Source organism: Syngnathus typhle, linkage group LG10, assembly GCF_033458585.1.
Source record: "Syngnathus typhle isolate RoL2023-S1 ecotype Sweden linkage group LG10, RoL_Styp_1.0, whole genome shotgun sequence".
Taxonomy (NCBI): Eukaryota; Metazoa; Chordata; class Actinopteri; order Syngnathiformes; family Syngnathidae; genus Syngnathus; species Syngnathus typhle.
Genome location: NC_083747.1, coordinates 3,466,133 through 3,484,004, shown reverse-complemented (window position 1 = coordinate 3,484,004; position 17,872 = coordinate 3,466,133). Strand labels below are relative to the sequence as shown.

Below are 17,872 nucleotides of genomic sequence, written 5' to 3'. Positions count from 1 at the left end.
GTAGGCAGTTAAAAGAAGGAAACTATTTTGAGCGAAGACGTTATTTTTTCACAATTGTATTGCAAACTGGAGGTGGATATTCCACAATCGTTTCAGCAAAGTCCATCAAGCCTATCCTACCTAACTAACAATGACACCTTATCAGTCACGCCTTAGGTCTCTGATTGGTTATCAGATCGGTTCTTCTTTTTAACAGAATATTTTTTATCCGGTTGTTGTTTTTGTTCGGTTATTCTGACAGTCTCAACAAAAATAAACAAACGATAAGAAGCGCTGACTGATGTAGATGTGAAGGCAAATTCGCCCTACCGCCCACCAGCGAGGGACTCCCTCAACTGCAACCATCAAACCAACGAGCTGGCTCGGACTCCCTCTCTCGCTTTGCTCTCGCTCCAGCGAGAGCGCAGAAGAGAGAAAGAGAGAGAGCGAGAGTTCTGCTTGCAGTGACGTCACCTATCCCATGGCGTCACATTGACGTAGCGCATACCAGGCGCTCTAGTGGAGGCTGAGCCCACATAAATGCACTATTTGACTTTCTTCCCTCAGACGGCGCGCATAAACAAAGTGCACACTTTGCAAAGTGGCGCTCACGAGGAAGAGCTCGGGAATCGAATCGTTCTAGCACTCAGGTGTTTTTAGTTTGGATTTTGCCCAAACACTTCGACTACTTTTGACAGAATCATAAGAAAAGAAACTTTGAGCGTGTTTTTCCGCTAGCCTTTTTTCTTTTTCTTTCTTTTTCTCCTTCGGGTTTTTGGTGATTATTGTGGATGGGGAAAGGATACTTGAAGCGAGCTTGTCATCACAAGTAAAGACGGAACGTCCACAGCAAAGCAGTAAGTGACTTATTCATGATTTTGGACTTTGGAAAAATTACACACGTGCCGAACCGGTAGAGTACGTTCGGCTATTATGAATTTTATTCGGTTTTTACGCTCAAGCGGCGGTCCGAACCGTTGCCTTGAGTGCGCGTAAATGTGTTGATCAGTCAGGCTCGGAACCGAGACGAGTTCCATTAAAAAAAAATTACAGCCAGACCGTCTCCGGTTGTCATGGAGATGGGATGCTTCAATCGGAAAGACTTTTAAAAAGCATTATATCGGTCAATCTTTTTAAATTATTTTTTAAAACCGGCGTTTTAAATCAATATCTACAGAGGTGTCACGCTCGGTCCAGTCACAGAAAGTGATCAAAATTAATCTTTCCAACTCCAGTGCCCTTTTAAATTCTGACAAAAACAAGTTTGACCCAATGTGCCACTTTACACTATAAAACAGCAGTCCGCTTTTGTGTTGTTTTGCACTTCACTTTGTGGCCACTTTTTAAACGTGTGTTGGCTGGAAACACGCCGCTGTTCGGCTTTATTGGCGCGAGGAAGGGAGGCGAGTCAGCACCGGGGCTTTACCGGCGCTCTGGGGTGCGTGTTTTGCGGCTTATGTGCGGCTCTCTTGGTTACCGGTGCGCGCTGAGCCAAAGAGCTTCCCACACAGCACTCCCAACTCAATTGAGTGCCAACCTTTAATGGGAATAACGTAATACAGTTTGGTGCCGAAAAATAGACAATTCTAACTTCTTTTGAAGATTACTCGAATTTTTTCAGGTTTTTTTTTTTTTTAATTATAAAATCAACTGTTCTTTATAAATGTCAGAGTTATGACAAGGCAGGAACCAAAATTTGAGCAGAAAAAAGTATGCGCGAAAAGCTACAAGATAATTTATGTGCTTCACTTGAGTTCGTTTCGCCTTCAAATTGAAATTCAATGAGTTATTGCCATCTCCGCGTGAAGGTTGGCGTCCAAAGTGTCCCGTTTAAGGTATTATTAGGGAGTACTGCGAGTGTGTGGAGGTTTACAGGAGAGCATTAGGGGCGCCTAGACATTGGGGGAATCTCCGTTTTGACAAGGGGGCGTGTGTGACGGAAAGGGGGCGCTCTAAACCTTGAAATCCACGGTGTGCCGTGCGTCCGACAACATTGAGAGGCGGCCGGAGGCGCACGGTGCACCGGAGTTTCTTCTTCTTCCTCCTTTTCTTTCTTTCTTTTTTTTGCATGCATGCATGCGTGCGTGCGTGGGCCCGTGCCGTCAGCCTTCCCTTCTAGATGAACCCCCCCCCCCCCCCCCCCCAGCAGCAGACCAACGCGGTGGTGATCAGACGCGAGCGCCCGCAGCTTCTTACACACTCCGTTGCTTTTATAAAAGTGCATACTTGTATGGGTCTAAGTTTTTTTGCACGCCTACGTGCTAAAATCCATGCATTTTTTTTAAATTGCTTAATTGCATACACCAACAAAATTGGTAATAAGTCTGAAATGCTGTTGATAATTTGGGTGTAATGAACACGTTTTATGTTTGGGGTTCATTGTGGTTATTAAATTGGAAAATAAAAGAAAATGCTAGGTTGTTCTGTTTTGACCTAAGTCATCCTCTCTGCTCCAGACACAGGTTCGGAAAAGTGCCCCCAGCCGAGCTCGCAGTGCCGGCGATTGGAGCTTTCCTCCGCGAAGCCCGACGAGCCTTTCCCGCGTCAGGAGCACCGACCCGGCTGCAGCCACGCCACCTCACACGCCCGCACACCCAGCACCATTCAGCGCGAAGCTCTCACACCAGGTAACATTGCAAACCTTTCTTTCTTTCTTTCTTTCTTTCTTTCTTTCTTTCTTTCTTTCTTTCTTTCTTTCTTTCTTTCTTTCTTTCTTTCGTTCTTTCTTTCTTTCTTTCTTTCTTTCTTTCTTTCTTTCTTTCTTTCTTTCAAAAAAAAATTGGGTCTGACTTCAACAGCAAACCTCATTGGAATTTGTTGTCTTTTTTTTTTGTTTGAGTGCGCGCGCGGCGCGTGTGTGGCAAGTGCAGCCGCTTTTGACATATTAGATAAACAAATCCAAGAAATACCATGTCATCATGCATGAGCAATTATTTACAGTGAATGACGTGAAAATTTATAACTATAGCCTTTTTTCCCCTCCCATAAACTTCTATAGGCTTTATAATTAATATCCGTCCAGTTATCACTGACAGCGAGTCTGCTTTTCTGTTTGATGCAATTCAACTGCAAACAAAACCTCTCGAAAAAATAAATAAATAGAAAAATCATCCCAAATGGTTTTGTTTTTTTGTACTGATATGTGCAACCTCCATGTTTTTATTTGTTAGATCTATGGCATTCTGACAATGAACAAGCGCACTCAGTTATTGGAACAGCTGCAGTTTGTCCAGTTGAAATGCGCACCTCGAGGTTAGACATTGTCTCCCTTTACCTCGCTGCACAACTTGTGTGTCTGACTCTGCTTGGGTTGTCTGTCCTCTTGCTTGCACGCGCACACACATATACATAATGAAAATGAAATTTTGTGACATAAAAATCTGGTTGTATGTTAGCGAGGGAGAGCTGCAAGGCCAAACTAGAACGAGGTGGTTTGACTGGTTCTCAAGATGCTGGCCTATGTTTTTGACAAGACGGAACGTACACGGGTTTATGTTTACATCCTTAACAACATACAAGCCAGCAGGAATGTGTTATGGGTATTTGCATAGACACACACACACACACACTTAAGTCACACGTGTCTGTTTTTCGCCCGAGGCTATCGGCGCAGTTTGAAGTCAGACGACATGTCTTTGTTTGTTGTCGCCTTACTTCCTTCATCGAGCCGCAAGCGCATGAAGAGATGTGACACAACAGGTGCGAAACAATCCACCTGAGTCTCGACTTCCTGGTTCGAGCACGGTCACATCTACACCCTATTTGGTTTTAAATTTTAAAAACATGAGAGGGGCCACTCAAGTTAAACGTAAGGTATTCCAGGAAGCTGGTCGCGCAGCCATTTGTTTGCACGTTTTTCTATAGAAAATAATGCAAACAGAAAAAGCCATCTTAACGTTACAGGTGATATTTTAAAGTATGCATTTTTTCCAACTTAAACGGCTTTTTTTCAAAGACCTGTGCTAAGACGTGAATGCTAGCGTAGCGTTTTTAGCAATTTGGTAGAACGCTACGGTGTAAATAAACGTGGGTGGGGAAGCCAATGTGCGTCTGCTATGTCGCAAATGTAGCATGACAAGTGCATTGCATTTCAAGGGAGCCACTTTAATTGATCATGATTAAAATCCATTGTGACCACTCCCACAGCGGCGCAGCTCTTCCTCTGATGTGACTAATAAGTCGAACCTAGTTCCTTCATGACAATAGAGGCCAAAGACTTCAAGACACACTATTACATTGACAACGAAAATAACAGTGGCCCAATTTTGTTGCCTTTTCTATTCAATATTGTCGACTCGGCAGAAAGGACCGATAAATTCGTGCAGCCTTTTTGCTGCAAAGGTGATCATTTCACATATGCAGATAATCTGACCGTACAAGTTTGAAGACAAATTTCTCAATTCGACGATTTCGTTTTGTGTGTGTGTGTGTGTGTGTGTTTGTGTGAGTCATACTGGAGCTTTTCAAGGCACTACAAGAACGTTGCCCTTTAGGACATTGTCTTATAAAAATGCTAATTAATGTACCTCTCCGCCCATTTCCGCCATGAGTAACTCTGCTGTCGGTCATGAGACGTCACCACCTTTCAACTTTTTGTGCTTTTTATTCAACCTATGACTTTTAAACGACCTTTACCCCCCCGAGTCCGCACGTGTGTAAGTGGATGGAAGTATCTGTAAGTGCTTTACCCACAGTCCCGTATTTGACTGGACAAACACGACGGGGGCTATTCCGGCACACGGTGCGCATGAGGGTGTCGACGCTAGCGTGGCCGTGTTGACAGTTCACGCTCGTCGGCCCGCGCACACGGGCACACGCGTGCAGGCGTATGACGTAAAGGATGAGGATAGACACTAAACACACAAATCAAGTGTGGCTGTGTCCAAATTGAATCGGAAGGAAGTCGTAGCGACTGGCGTCTGCTGCGCTTGCATGTGTGTGTGTGTGTGTCTGCGTGTGTGTGTGCACCACTACGGCGTTCCATCATTATTTAGCTCCATTTTGCTAACCGACGCAAAGAAGTCAATGAAGTTGGCTGGTCTTAGCGCTTTCTTGGTGGCGCGGTTTTGCAAATAAGAAAAAAACTAAACTAAGTAAAGCTGATGAATCTCAAAAATGACAATACACAACAATTACGTGTGTTCCAATCGCATTTTGTTACTGTTAGTCCTCGTGTGTGCATGTGTGTCTCACAAATCTTGGCCTCACTCTGCTGCGCTGCATCGCTCCTTGTCAAAGTCCTGCTCCTCTGTTCAAAAAAAGTGATTAACTAGCGTGTCATCACATTCTCCTCCCCGACTAATGACACTCCTAACGTTGTATGACGTTGTTTTTAACGCCACGGTTTGCCGGGATGTCTCTTAACTGTCCATTTGCGCTTTCCCAACAGACATGCCCTGCGTGCAGGCTCAGTACGGGCCCACCCACCCAGGCTCCGCCTACTCCGGCCAGTCCTTCGGCTACCAGGGCGACGGCTACGCTTCTGACCTCATGACCTCCGACTACACCAAGTTGGACCTGGGCGGCGGCGAGATCTCCGCCGCGGCCGCCACCACCTCGCTGCCCAGCTTCAACGTGTTTGTGGACGGGGGCTACGAGCACAAGTCGTCCTGCCTCTACCAGATGCCGCCGCACAGGCCCGCCATCAAGAAGGAGGAGGACAGCTACCCGAGCGCGCAACTGGAGGCCCTGTCCTCCTCCGCCATGTACTTTAAACAATCTCCCCCCTCCACGCCCACCACCCCTTCCATGCCCCCGCAACCTGGCACCTCTTTCCTATGGGAGGATCACTCCCTGGTCCCGCCATCACACCCCCATTCCATGGGCTCCGGCCTGGACGCCGCCGGCTCCCTTAAGTCGCCCCGCTTTCCGCACTTCTACCAACACTCGCCGCCCCACAGCGGGGCCAGCGTGGGGGGCTACGAGAATCTAGGAGGCCTCGTCCGCACATCTTCCTCCTCTTCCTCATCGTCCACCTCGGTCTCCCATGCTCACGGCCCGCCCATGGATCAGCAGCCCATGTACCAGCTGCACCGCGGGGCCGGGGGTACCAGCCTCGCGTTTCGTTCCCTGGCTCTCGGTCCTTGCGGCCCTATACTCGGGGACAGCCTGCCCTCGCCCCCGCCACGAGGCCCCCAAGGAGAGGGCACCTGCGCCGTGTGTGGGGACAACGCGGCCTGCCAGCACTATGGAGTCCGCACATGCGAGGGCTGCAAAGGTTTCTTCAAGGTAGAAAAACACACTCAACATGTTGTAAATTTAACACGGCCTACCATAACTATGTTGAAAAAAAAAAACTTGTGTCACAGAAGCACGCCTATATGAAAATATGACAATATTTGGACAAACAAGCTGTAATTTTCTTGTATTCGACTTGAGTCGCCCCAACCTTGAGCCCCCACTCTAAATTGTCTGAGGAGTCATTACGAAAGCACAGAACACCCACAGGGGTCGTCGCTCCCGGCAACATAGTGGCCAAAGTGTGCGCATGGCTTGTGTGTGTACGTGTGCGAGATTTATGTGAGAACACACGCTCTCGCTAAGACAACGGAGAAAAAAATCCCCCGCCTCTCCCGCCTTAATGCAAAGCCACTCTAAATAAAATACGCCGAGCGTATTTTAGAACCGACATTCCGCTTTTGTGCGATATTGTTTGGGTCTTAGTTTGTTTTGAATCAGCGAGTGCAAAATTACATGCAGCACTTATGATATGAGTCACTTCACAGATTGAGTCACATATCCCACGTACCATGTGACCGCAAACACTTTTTAATGTACTCTCACCAAAAAACAAACTCTCTATATTGCAGTCTGTGATCACTTTCATATTAATTCATATAAAACCTACTTTTCGATATTGTCGCCGGCTGCGCGAGAGCCAAATTAAGAGTCAAAGCAAAGAAAGCGGATCTAATTGAATCATGCCTGTGGTCGGTGTAAATGATTATCATTCTTTTCAATTAGTTTCACGATTTGTTTTTATTTACTAATTAATGGAAGCGGCGTCTGGTTGCGGCGGGGCCGAGGGGGAAAGGGGATGGGGGGGTTCTGTCTGCTGCTGTACTGCCCATCAAGCCTTGTTTCCTCTCATGCATCACATTTGCACACTTGTCGAAAGACAGCAATTTGACTGCGCTTAATTTGTTCCCGGAATCACATCGGCTAAAACACGCTTATGGTACACATGTTGTTTTTTTCCCGTATCATCAGGCGCACTCCATTATCATAATGGTTTTATTGTCCCTTAAAAATAGATTACCATTCAATTATAGGGGGAGCGGTATTAGCGTGTAAAATTACTGTTAGTTCATCAGTGCAATTTGAAACACATTTTCACAGTGAATTAATTTGAGCTCTTCTTTTATTATTTAGGCGGAATAATGCGGTCCATTAATCTGCTTGGGCCTGATTTTTTTTTTTTTAGATAAACTTGATTTTGTTAAGGCACCGTTTTTTTCCACACACATTATTGACTGGAATTATACGAGCATAAAAAAAAAGTCATATAGTCATGTGTTTTCCATTTTGGAAACATTCGAATAAGTTCAGGAAATCTGCCATGCACCAACTTGTACTTGACGGACACAGAACACAGAGTTCTGATTGCCCCTGATTAAGAAGCAGAGGATGGGAGGGGGGAAGGGGGGGGAGCAAAGTCCCCGAAGGCTTTTAATTTAAACCATGGCTATTAGCACATGTTACATGTCAAGAATCTGCCTCTGCATACCTCCGTGCTGTGTGTGCTCCTCGTTCACTGATACAGCCCGTTTAACTAAATCCAAATTAACATTTACTGTGTTTGTTTTCTGTGGGGTTTTTTTTTCTAGAAGGAAGTCTCTCCCACACAAAAGCCACACTCGTTTCACTTTCTGAACCTTTTGCGCTGTAAAAAAAAAAAAAAAAAAAAAAAAAAAAAAGAACAATTTGTACTATTGGGGACTAAAACGGTCATTTGCGTTGGAACCATTTTTGATGTTTATGGTAACAATGTTAGCAATGTTAACAAACCACGGAACATTCTGTAAAGTCTTTTTTGAAAATGCAGGAAAGACAATCCGCACTTTAGTAAAACTTCAAATTTAATTGAAGTCTCTTGCTTTGTAATTTTGATTTGACTCAACTTCTTTTTTTTTTTTAAATAATTTTCGAGTTAAAGAATTGACTCACCCCTTCTGCTACATTGCTGAACTCAATTGACTACTTAATGACTGGAACAAAAAAGAAACAACACACCCAAAACAGAGCTGAAACGCTTTCATACAACTGAATTTTATGCCGCCATACACACACACACACACACACACACACACACACACACCTAAAATGAATTCCATTCCATGCATACTGAAATTGGCTTCATATAGATTGAGCTGACTTCATCATTGGGTGTGTTTGTGTGCGTGCATGCATACCTGCATGTAAATTCTAATGGAGGTCACCAAGGACACCTCTGCCGAGACGCCATCCACACTCCGCCCTGCTTTAGTTAGCAAAGTCACCACAACAAACATGCAAACACACAAATGCTTACACGCACACACTCACCGCACCCACTTTCACATGGACTGAACCCATGTGGCCTTGAGGAGCACCTTCTATTGTCCCCACTCGCGATGCCACCCTCATTCCATTTTACTTTGACACAACGATGTGGTCGTTGTAAACGCACGCGAGCGTTAGCGACCACGGAAAGAGATGCGAGACGTTCACATGTGTCATTAGCATGCAAATAATCAATTACCCTGGAGGTGCGGACGCGGTTGGCTCAAGAGGGTTTCTAATTGGATGTATTTATTTTCATTTTTAAAAAAGAGTTTCCGTGCGAGCATTTTCCTCGTTGAACAAAAAAAAAAAAGCACTTAACTGGCCATGTAGTGTGATTGTTTCTGAATTCCTTTCCATAAAGTGGCTTAAGTGTCATTTCTGCATGCGCGGGGGAGTGCAGACTATCACTACCATTTTTGTTATTGTTGTCCACGCGGGTAGCGCAGACGGTCCCCACGCGTCCCGTTTCCGATTTCTTTTTAATAAGGTCAGTAATAATCGCGCCAAGCAGCCGAGGAGAAAACAGCTCCCTCGGGGCCCATGGAGAGAGGCGCGACCGACGAGGCCCCCGAGGTGCTACGAGCTGACCCGCGAGCTTCACAAACAATCTGATCACGCAGCTCCTTCCTTCCCGCCGCCTGTCTCGCGGGAGCCTCTCCAGCACGCCACGCGCGCGTGCGCCCGCCGCCATTGTCAGGGCCCGCGCTAATAAAATTGTCCCCCCTGCAGGCGACGCTTGTTGGGAAATTAATTTTATCTAATTATACTGATGTCAGCTTCCCCTTTCAGCACGTAATTAAAAACTGACCTGCGAGCTTTTTGCTTTCATTCTTTGCCGGCGAAGGAGGAGAGAGCTTGAATTGAATTTAACATATCAAATATTTGGTGGTTGATTGTGTTTGGAGGCTGATTTGTTTTTTGGTTTTTTTTTTCCTTCTCTAGCGTACCGTGCAGAAGAACGCCAAGTATGTGTGTCTGGCTAGTAAGAACTGTCCTGTGGACAAGAGGAGACGGAACCGCTGCCAGTACTGCCGCTTCCAGAAGTGTCTGAGTGTGGGCATGGTCAAGGAAGGTAGGAAGACTCTCAACTGAGTATCTTGTAGCACATCAACATAGTTGCATATCGGAAACAGGGCTAGAGATTTATATAATTATTTATGCTAAATATTACATTTTTTTTTAGACCTACTGCTTCCCTCTGATAACGGTGTGCTGTTATCAACATCGAGCGAACCTTTGGATGGCAGCAAATTAGTTGGACCAGAAATGAATCACACCCGGCCTGTAGGAAGTTATTATAAATGGGTGTTAGTTGTTCACTTAACAAGTGTTTTAAATTGATTTTCTTTTTCGGTTGCTTTCCGTTTGACATTAGCTTCATTCAATTGCAATTTTCAACCCTTTTTCTTGATTACAAAGCACCTGTCTCTGCCGTCAACACGTATAGCCACAACTCACACTGCCCCCTTCTGGCTGCTTAGCCTCCAGCGTGGGAATGCTTGTAAAGCTTCCCGTCATCCTGTCAGATTCTTTAGCACCTCTGGAAAAATACCGATAAGAGACTTATCAGCACGAGGAGAGGTCTTTCTGTAAACGCTAAATCATTCACGCTCATGACGACTCTTTATGCTCCCTCCGCAGTGGTACGCACCGATAGCCTGAAGGGGCGTCGTGGCCGTTTGCCTTCCAAACCAAAGAGCCCCCTGCAGACAGAGGTGGCCCCTCCCTCGCCACCCCTCAGCCTGATCTCCGCTCTGCTCAGGGCTTACTCGCACTGCACACCCCATGACCTTGACTACAGCCAGGTAGCGCAACAGGGGTCCAAACACGTATCCAGTGAGAAGCTCCATAAAGACGCTAACGTCTCGTTTCTCACCGTCCCGCAGTTCAGCGCTGCCGACCCTCCCTCCTCCTCCTCTGACGCCGAGCACATCCACCTGTTCTACAGGCTCCTCACCATTTCGATGGAGACCACGCGGTGCTGGGCCGACCGGCTGCCGGGCTTTTCCGAGCTCCAGCGGGATGATCAGAACCTGCTCATAGATTCCGCCTTCCTGGAGCTGTTTGTCTTGCGACTAGCTCACAGGTGAGATGAAAGCTCGAACGTACCGCAGTTAAATCTGTCCCCGACATACTGGGAGTCAAACCGAGGCCGCCTGGGTGAAAACTAGATTGGGTCATCGTAGAAATTTCCAAGCTGCAACAACGAGGCGCTCTAAAGCGACCACTCCAGTCTCAAGTCATTATAATGGTGATATTATCATGATGACAAATCTGGTACGCTCGAGAGAAAAACAAGGGAAGATTAAGAATCATCGCAAAGAAATTCATCTATTGCAAAAATTGTTCAGCAGTGCAATCATCCAGTAGCCTATTGTACTCCAGCACTGTACTGCAACTGTGTTGTTCTATCTGAAGCTGAATATGAAGAAAATTATGAATGGAGTCCGTGTCTATGACAGCAGCTACGCCCACAGAGTTCCGCTTGTCTGATATGTGACGCACAAACGGGCTTTGTGTGCGTCTGTGTGTGTGTTGTTTCTCAATCGGACAGGATCAGAACCTCTAAAAAGCAGGTCAGCTGACAAGTTAGGGCAGAAAATTCATGCTTAGTTCAGCTGACTTACATTAAAAAAAAAAAAAAAAGGGGAGGGGGGGCAAGTTTTTGTACGGCTGCTTGGTGCCGTTCGGACTCCCGCCGGGGTCGTCTTGAGCCTCGACATCACCCGGGACTACCGCTCTGCCCTGGCAAGGCATGCGGCTGGTTAAATTTATGACGAGGAGGGGGCTCGGCGTACAAGCTCATCCTTTTGTCCCGGGCTGTCGTCTCGCGGCCAAAAAACCAACAGAGTCAGACACACTTATTCACACACACACACACACATTGATGATGTATAACTTTGTTCTCCTGCACCCTGCTAGGTCCAGGTGCAGGGTGGGTAGAAGATGGGTGGTGGCATCACAGTTCCAGCAGGAGGGCAAGACTCAGGCTGGGACTGTGAGTCACCCCTAAACGCAGGCGACCTCGTTCACATGTACACGCACGGGAACACTGTGAGAGCTTTACCTCGCTAAGCGACCCCGCGTTGAACCCGGGCGCCCCCCTCGTGCCAGCGTATGTCCGCACGTTCGTCAGAGTGCGTGTCAGGGTTTGGAAATTTACCTCTCTGTCGGCGTACTAGCAGCCCCCCCGTCACCAAACAGTTTCTGTGATTATGGGTGGGTTGCCGTGGCGACGCCGTCGTCAGGGGGGAGCGGAATGCGTGGCAGAAATCCAACCGTATATAACGTGGATGTGGACACTGTCCGCGTTTTGGCACATGAGCGTCCTCAGACACATGCGTCACATCCGAGCGTTGACAAATTTGGGGATTGTCACACTCATTTTTCCTAATGAAGCATTTTATCTGTTTGAGCTGATGTTTGACATCACACATTCCAGATCCTTCTTTGGAATCTTTTGTCTGTAATTCGATCATTCCGATTACAAGGGAAATTGGTTTGACTAACAAATTAAAGCCCACGTAAACTTGACGCCACATTGGCCGTGAAATGACGTTTTCAAAATTTGGCTTTCTGCAATGCAAAAACTCAAATCAACAAAATCTCCGAAATGTTCAGAGCAATGGAAAAAAAAAAGAAAACGGAGACTCCAAGCCTGAGGTGATAGAACAAATGGATCTTACAAGTTTTATCGTCCAGGACGGTTGAAAGTCAGGAGGCGTCATCATTTGCCAAATACGATTATCTTATTACGGACTTTCACTCAGTATAAATACAAAAATGTGGCACAGCATGACGGAAGGGTAAAACTCGCTGAGATAGTTTCTTCGAGTTGAAGCTGTTTTCCCAAGCACACCGTTTATTTCATCTCCTTTTACCTACGTCTTGCATCTGTCTTCCCTTTGTTTGGGGGGGGATTTATTTACGAAGGTTCCTAATAAGAAGGAAGCATGCTGTTTAGTCAGGCACTCATAAAGAGCGCTTTATAGCCCTCGCTTATGGCACATGCTCTCACTCTCCGGTTCTGTGTCATGAGTAACTGAAGGAAGCCTTTTCATTTCCTCATTAAGACATATTTCCATGGCACGCAGCGGTCAAAGCGCTTTAAAGTCGTACCCGTTTGGGCTCCGTTCATTCCCACGTTCCCAGAAAAGTGGGCATGTTTTGAAAAAACGGCATACTGTAATTTGAAAATCTGCGTCGCCATGTTTGATGTTTATCCCAATTGTGTGCGAATGCCAACTTTGTATTGTTTTTTGCTCCGGTGGTCCGACTATTATATACAGATGTCGCGAAAGCTATAAACAAAAGCATTTTTCCTACTTTTTTTTCCCAGGTCGATGCTGTCAGAAGACAAGCTGGTGTTCTGCAACGGTTTGGTGCTGCACAGGTTCCAGTGCCTTCGCGGTTTTGGAGAATGGCTGGACTCCATTCGAGACTTCTCCACCCATCTCCAGAGTCTCAACCTGGACGCCTCCGCCTTTGCCTGCTTGGCTGCGCTTGTGCTGCTCACAGGTAAAAAAAAACAAAAAAATATATATAAGATGATCATGTGGTACATTTTGAGGTCTACACACAAATTTGATTGTTAAGGCGATCCTGGTCATCATTTTTAGCCAATTTGGTTTGTTGCTTATGTGTGACGAATTGAATGTGACAGCGATCAGGTGGACGAATCCCCTCGGAAACACACACGTACACACGCACACGCACGTTCTCGCAGGAACAAGAACCTGATACCCATAAGCACCTGCTGCACCTGTCTGACACCTGCCCCTCTAATCAATGTGCATGTGTCAAACACGCAGCAGAGAAAATGCAAGAGACAAGCAGGAAGTGTGTCGGGCTTGAAACACTTTCCACCCGGCGACAATGTCGAAGGCTTAAAAATTTGGGCGACGCGAGCTTAGAAGCCACGTTTTGTCTGAAAGATGGGCATGACTCCTTGTGACTGGCTCCGAGTCAGGCCTCAGAAACGTGTTAAAGTTCTGGCCGCCTCCTCTCACTTTGACAGGGGAAGATGATGAAAGAATTGATTTCAACGTATCCATGCAAATATCACAACTATGTCCGATTCTTTCAATTAATGTATGACATGTGGAATCCTCCCCTCGAGGCAGACTTTATTTACCTCCACCCCCCCGCCCCGGCCCGGCCCTCTGCCACCACCTTCACTTCCTCTGTCTAAAGCCCCCAACCCAAGCTCCTCTCTCTGGGGGAGCACTTAACTCGGCGCGCCATCGACCAACCCACCACGGAGCGCCGCTCTGCGCCGGCGTCTCAGCGCCACCCCCGGCAAAGCCCACAAGCACACGGCCAAAGCAACCGGGCCATCGACCCATTCGGAGTGGCCTGTTTAGAAAGGCAGCCATCGATTACCACCCGCCCCAACGCACCGCGCCGCACACACGCACACACCTCCGCTGCAGGAGCTGGAGACAAGGGGAGTGAGTGCGTAGGTCTGAAAGAGACGCATAGAAAGGTGGCCCGGAGTGACTCGGCAAACAAAAGAGCCACATAAACAAACAATAAATAAGCTTCATAGAATGGATATCCCAAAAGTGGTCTGAGCCACGGCCTCCCTGCAGCGCCTGTGCGTGTGTGTGTGTGCGTCAGTGTGTGTGTGTATTCGGAACGGTGGACACCCTGTGCTTTGCAGAATGAGTTAGTGTCACATTAAGCTCGGTTTGGGTGCCACTGGAGTTGCTATGGGCACTCGTATGTGTGTGTGTGTGTGTTTCTAATCTAATTTGGCTGCTCACAGGGCCGAATAATCAGCTAATTGTTGAGCACTTTTGTCTTTGTCAATGTCTTGAATTGGAGGGAGCATTTGTGTGCCACCAAGTGTTTATTTATATATATATATGTGTGTGTGTCCATCCTTAGAGTGTGTGTGTGTGTGCAAATGACGTTCGGGGGGGATTATTAGGTAAGGTCGGGTATCGATCTGAAGTGAGTGAGACAGGTTAAAGCCAGTTAAGAAGTTGAGCCATACAGGCTAATGAGGTGCAATTCAATATAAAAGAAGATGTAGCAATTGCTCTTTCAGCTGAATGAGCTGATTGGGCTGGCAAAGGGATGGAACACGTCCAGCGCATTTACAGAAACTTTCCATTTGGGCGGAAATATCCAGTGGGATAAGATGGGCAGTTGGGTTTTTATGGGAATTAATTGGAATTGACTTCCGGTAAACATAAAGAAAAAATATCTTTTTGTTGTTTTAATGAGGTTAAATGCAGGCAAAATAATAATTTCCAGAAACCTTTCATGTGATGTTCATTCCAAGAATTTGGGAAAATTGGACAGTTTTCAGAGAAATCAAACACAATTTGCTCAGAATTGTGGGTAGTTGATACTGACAACAGAAAAAATATATAATAATATATATTCTTTGCGGCCCCACCAGTCTATACGTGGTATTTTGATTCATATTTCATAAAAGTTGAGTTCAAATAGACTCAGCGTTGAAATGATTGATATTTTAGACACAAATACAAACAAATGATTAAAAATCCAACTCACCATTTTGCTCAATGTAGCTGTCGTATTTCCGTTTCTCCTTAGTCTCATTGTGTTCCATTCGAGTCCGTAGCGTGTAAGATGGACAAGCTGCTGAATACATTCTTCTTCTGTCCTTCCCAGAACAAGTTCCGGGCCTGAAGGACTCCAAGCGAGTGGAGGATCTGCAAAACAAAGTCATTTGTTGTCTCAGAGACCACCTGGGCTGCGGCCCCTCTTCCTCATCGTCCAAGGCGGCGCCCGCCCTGAGTCGTATTCTGGGTTTAAGGGCAGAGCTGCGCTCCCAGAGGACTCAGGGCCTTCAGCGGATCTTCTACCTGAAGCTGGAGGACCTGGTGCCGCCTCCGCCCTTGATTGACAGGTTCCTGGACACTCTGCCTTACTGATGGCGAAGGATGCAGTCAAGAAAAAAAAAACATGTCCAATTTGAGGACAATAACAGAGTCACTTTGCTGTGATGCCAACGGGATAACCACGAGAACGCCCTCCAATGGACCATCAATTAAATAGACACTTTCTACCAATGTAAAAAAAAAAAAAAAAATGCTTGGCCACTTCTGATTTTCACATGGAGGCTGAGATGGATGATGGAGGATTTCTTTGCTCTCTGGAAAGAAAAAAGAAAAAGAAAGATGTAAGTTTCTATGTACAGTTTAGTGAAAGGAAACATAATTGAACACAAGTCCAAAATACTCGGTCCAAAATATAAATGTCACTCAGTGACATCACACATGTACAAAAAAACACACACACACACGACACAATATTTCGAGAAACAGTCTTGATTGATTCCAAGTGCAATTTCTGACCGCTTTCTCATCACATAAGAAAGCGATTTTTAATTTCAAACTCTAAATGATTTGAATGCAAAGACGTGTCCTATATTGTCAATAGAGCAACGAAAGTACGAGAGAGAGAAATCCGGCTTGAGAGGACAAACTGTGCACTAATGATTGATGACTGCTCACTCAGACTTGAAATGCTCATTTTTATTTCATTTGTGTGTTTATTTGACTCAAATGGATCTAATAGGAGACAACAAATGAGCTTCTGAAGCACTTACGGCCCGAAAAAAAGGGCAAGAAGCATCGACACACACCCGACCTGGAGAAAAGAGGAGAGAAAAGGAGGGTGCTCGAAAGATAGAAGGAAGAAACATTCCGCAGTCTTTTTTTCTATTATTATTTTGCTAGTGGCGGTGCGAGTGTCTGCATCTTAATGTGTGTGTGCGTGCGTGCGTGTGTCAGAGAAGCCAGCATCTTAAGCATGGTTTGTTTTGAAGCTGTCAAAAAAGCAGCTCGCCTCGTGTGTTTGCGTGTCTCACCGCACCCCAGCCCACTCACACACTCACGGCAGCAGCGATCTTACCGGAAAAGAAAAAAAAAGCAAATTCTATAGATATATAAATATATAAATATACAAAAAACTAATATTTTGAAGTGTTTTTAGCTTTTTTCAAATATTGTGGTACGACGTGCATTGTTTTCAAAGAAGAGGAAAATAAAAGTTGCTGTTTTTTTTTCCTCCAATGTTCTTTGGTTTGAGTTTTGTTTCTTTTCTTTCTCTTTGGTTCACTGGATTTTCTGTTCAGCACTTTGAAATCATAAACTAGTTCTGATTATCCCGCCTCCTGTGTTCTTTGATTTTGCCATGCCGCGTAATCTCGTTGGGGTGAACGTTTACCCTCAACCCAGACTCATGGTCCGCCCGTGGTGGGCTCTCGCTGGAAGAGACTAGAAGAGGATTAAGCGGAGTGGAACGGGGCAATGTGGGCGGGAGAATGGGAGGCGTTCGCATGAGGTCCGGATCAGCCTCTAGCCTCGTTAAACAGCATTGATCGCCGCGGTGACATTTCCCAGTACATGTCGTCTCTACTGTCAGTGCCATCACTCCCCCCCTCCCCCTCCGCACAGTCAGTTGATTGATTGCAACTGCGATTGGGAAATTGCGGACAATCCGCACGTTTGATGGACAGAAAGGCATCGTGGCTAATTACACATGCAGCAAGATGCAGTTGGGCTTATTTGGCCTCACAGTTCTCGGTTCTGACTTTGACCCTTTTTTTTTTTAAGGCATTTCTCATTTCCGGCCTCTGATACTTAACCTCCCAAAAAACACCTGACGTTGTGTAAGTCCTCCTCAGCAGTAGATGGCACTTTATAAATTTGACAATCATCGTCTGTATCAGAAAGAAAGTTTTTGTCATTGTGGGAAATTAAATTGTACAAAACAAAAGTACTACAAGTAAATTGGCTATGGTAATTGGTGAGAACTCTTAAGAAAACGACAAAAATCATTATGAACGCACCACAAGTGCCGAAAAATGATCGTCGCGTCTATTCGATTCAAAATGAGGATTCCTGCCGTTGTGGAATCATCTAACACGATATGTATATTATATTTGCCCCCACCCTAATAATAAAACAAATAAGTAGCAGGTATTTACGCACACACACACCCATACACACATTGATGTGTCAGTCTCCTTGACAATCGATTCCAGCTGACAGATAGCAAATACCCCCAGAGTCTTAATTAGAGCTCCCCGTGTGTGTATGTGCACACACATTCTAATTTCTAGCCGCGGCTTCATAATTTATCCTAATCCAATCAGAATTGGAAAATGGCCAAAGAGTGAATCAATCAAATCAAGGACCTTAACAGCAGAAAGCAGTTGAATCCAAATTTTTTTTGGATCCAGCATGTAATGAAATTTGCCTAAATTACAACAAATTGGTTTTGGGGTAATTATTTTGGGGTGAGTGTCACACACAAATGATTTGATAAAAAATCACACAGATTAAAGTGTTAAATTGGGATTTTCCAT

The 17,872-nt window shown here is 45.7% G+C and overlaps 1 protein-coding gene across 2 annotated transcripts; it reads left to right on the top strand.

Annotated features, from left to right (window-relative positions):
• The first annotated feature begins 700 nt into the window (after nt 1–700).
• On the top strand, nt 701–16,666 carry nr4a3 (nuclear receptor subfamily 4, group A, member 3). 2 transcript variants are annotated; one of them, XM_061289428.1, is made up of 8 exons: nt 701–836; nt 2,436–2,606; nt 5,369–6,207; nt 9,466–9,595; nt 10,165–10,328; nt 10,410–10,609; nt 12,863–13,041; nt 15,169–16,666. In XM_061289428.1, the coding sequence occupies exons 3-8, from the start codon at nt 5,371–5,373 to the stop codon at nt 15,429–15,431; spliced, it is 1,773 nt and encodes a 590-aa protein (XP_061145412.1). In that variant the 5' UTR covers nt 701–836; nt 2,436–2,606; nt 5,369–5,370; the 3' UTR covers nt 15,432–16,666. The 2 variants fall into 2 exon arrangements, with proteins under 2 accessions (XP_061145412.1, XP_061145413.1); XM_061289429.1 differs by lacking the exon at nt 701–836 and adding an exon at nt 3,150–3,231 and having other exon boundaries at nt 2,441–2,606.
• Nucleotides 16,667–17,872: the final 1,206 nt, after the last annotated feature.

Excerpts from the sequence above, each read along its gene's own strand:
- nr4a3 (XM_061289429.1), top strand. The coding sequence starts at position 3,168 with ATGAACAAGCGCACTCAGTTATTGGAACAGCTGCAGTTTGTCCAGTTG. Across the intron at positions 6,208-9,465 it reads GCTGCAAAGGTTTCTTCAAG|CGTACCGTGCAGAAGAACGC; the intron begins GTAGAAAAACAC and ends TTCCTTCTCTAG. Across the intron at positions 10,610-12,862 it reads GTCTTGCGACTAGCTCACAG|GTCGATGCTGTCAGAAGACA; the intron begins GTGAGATGAAAG and ends TTTTTTTCCCAG.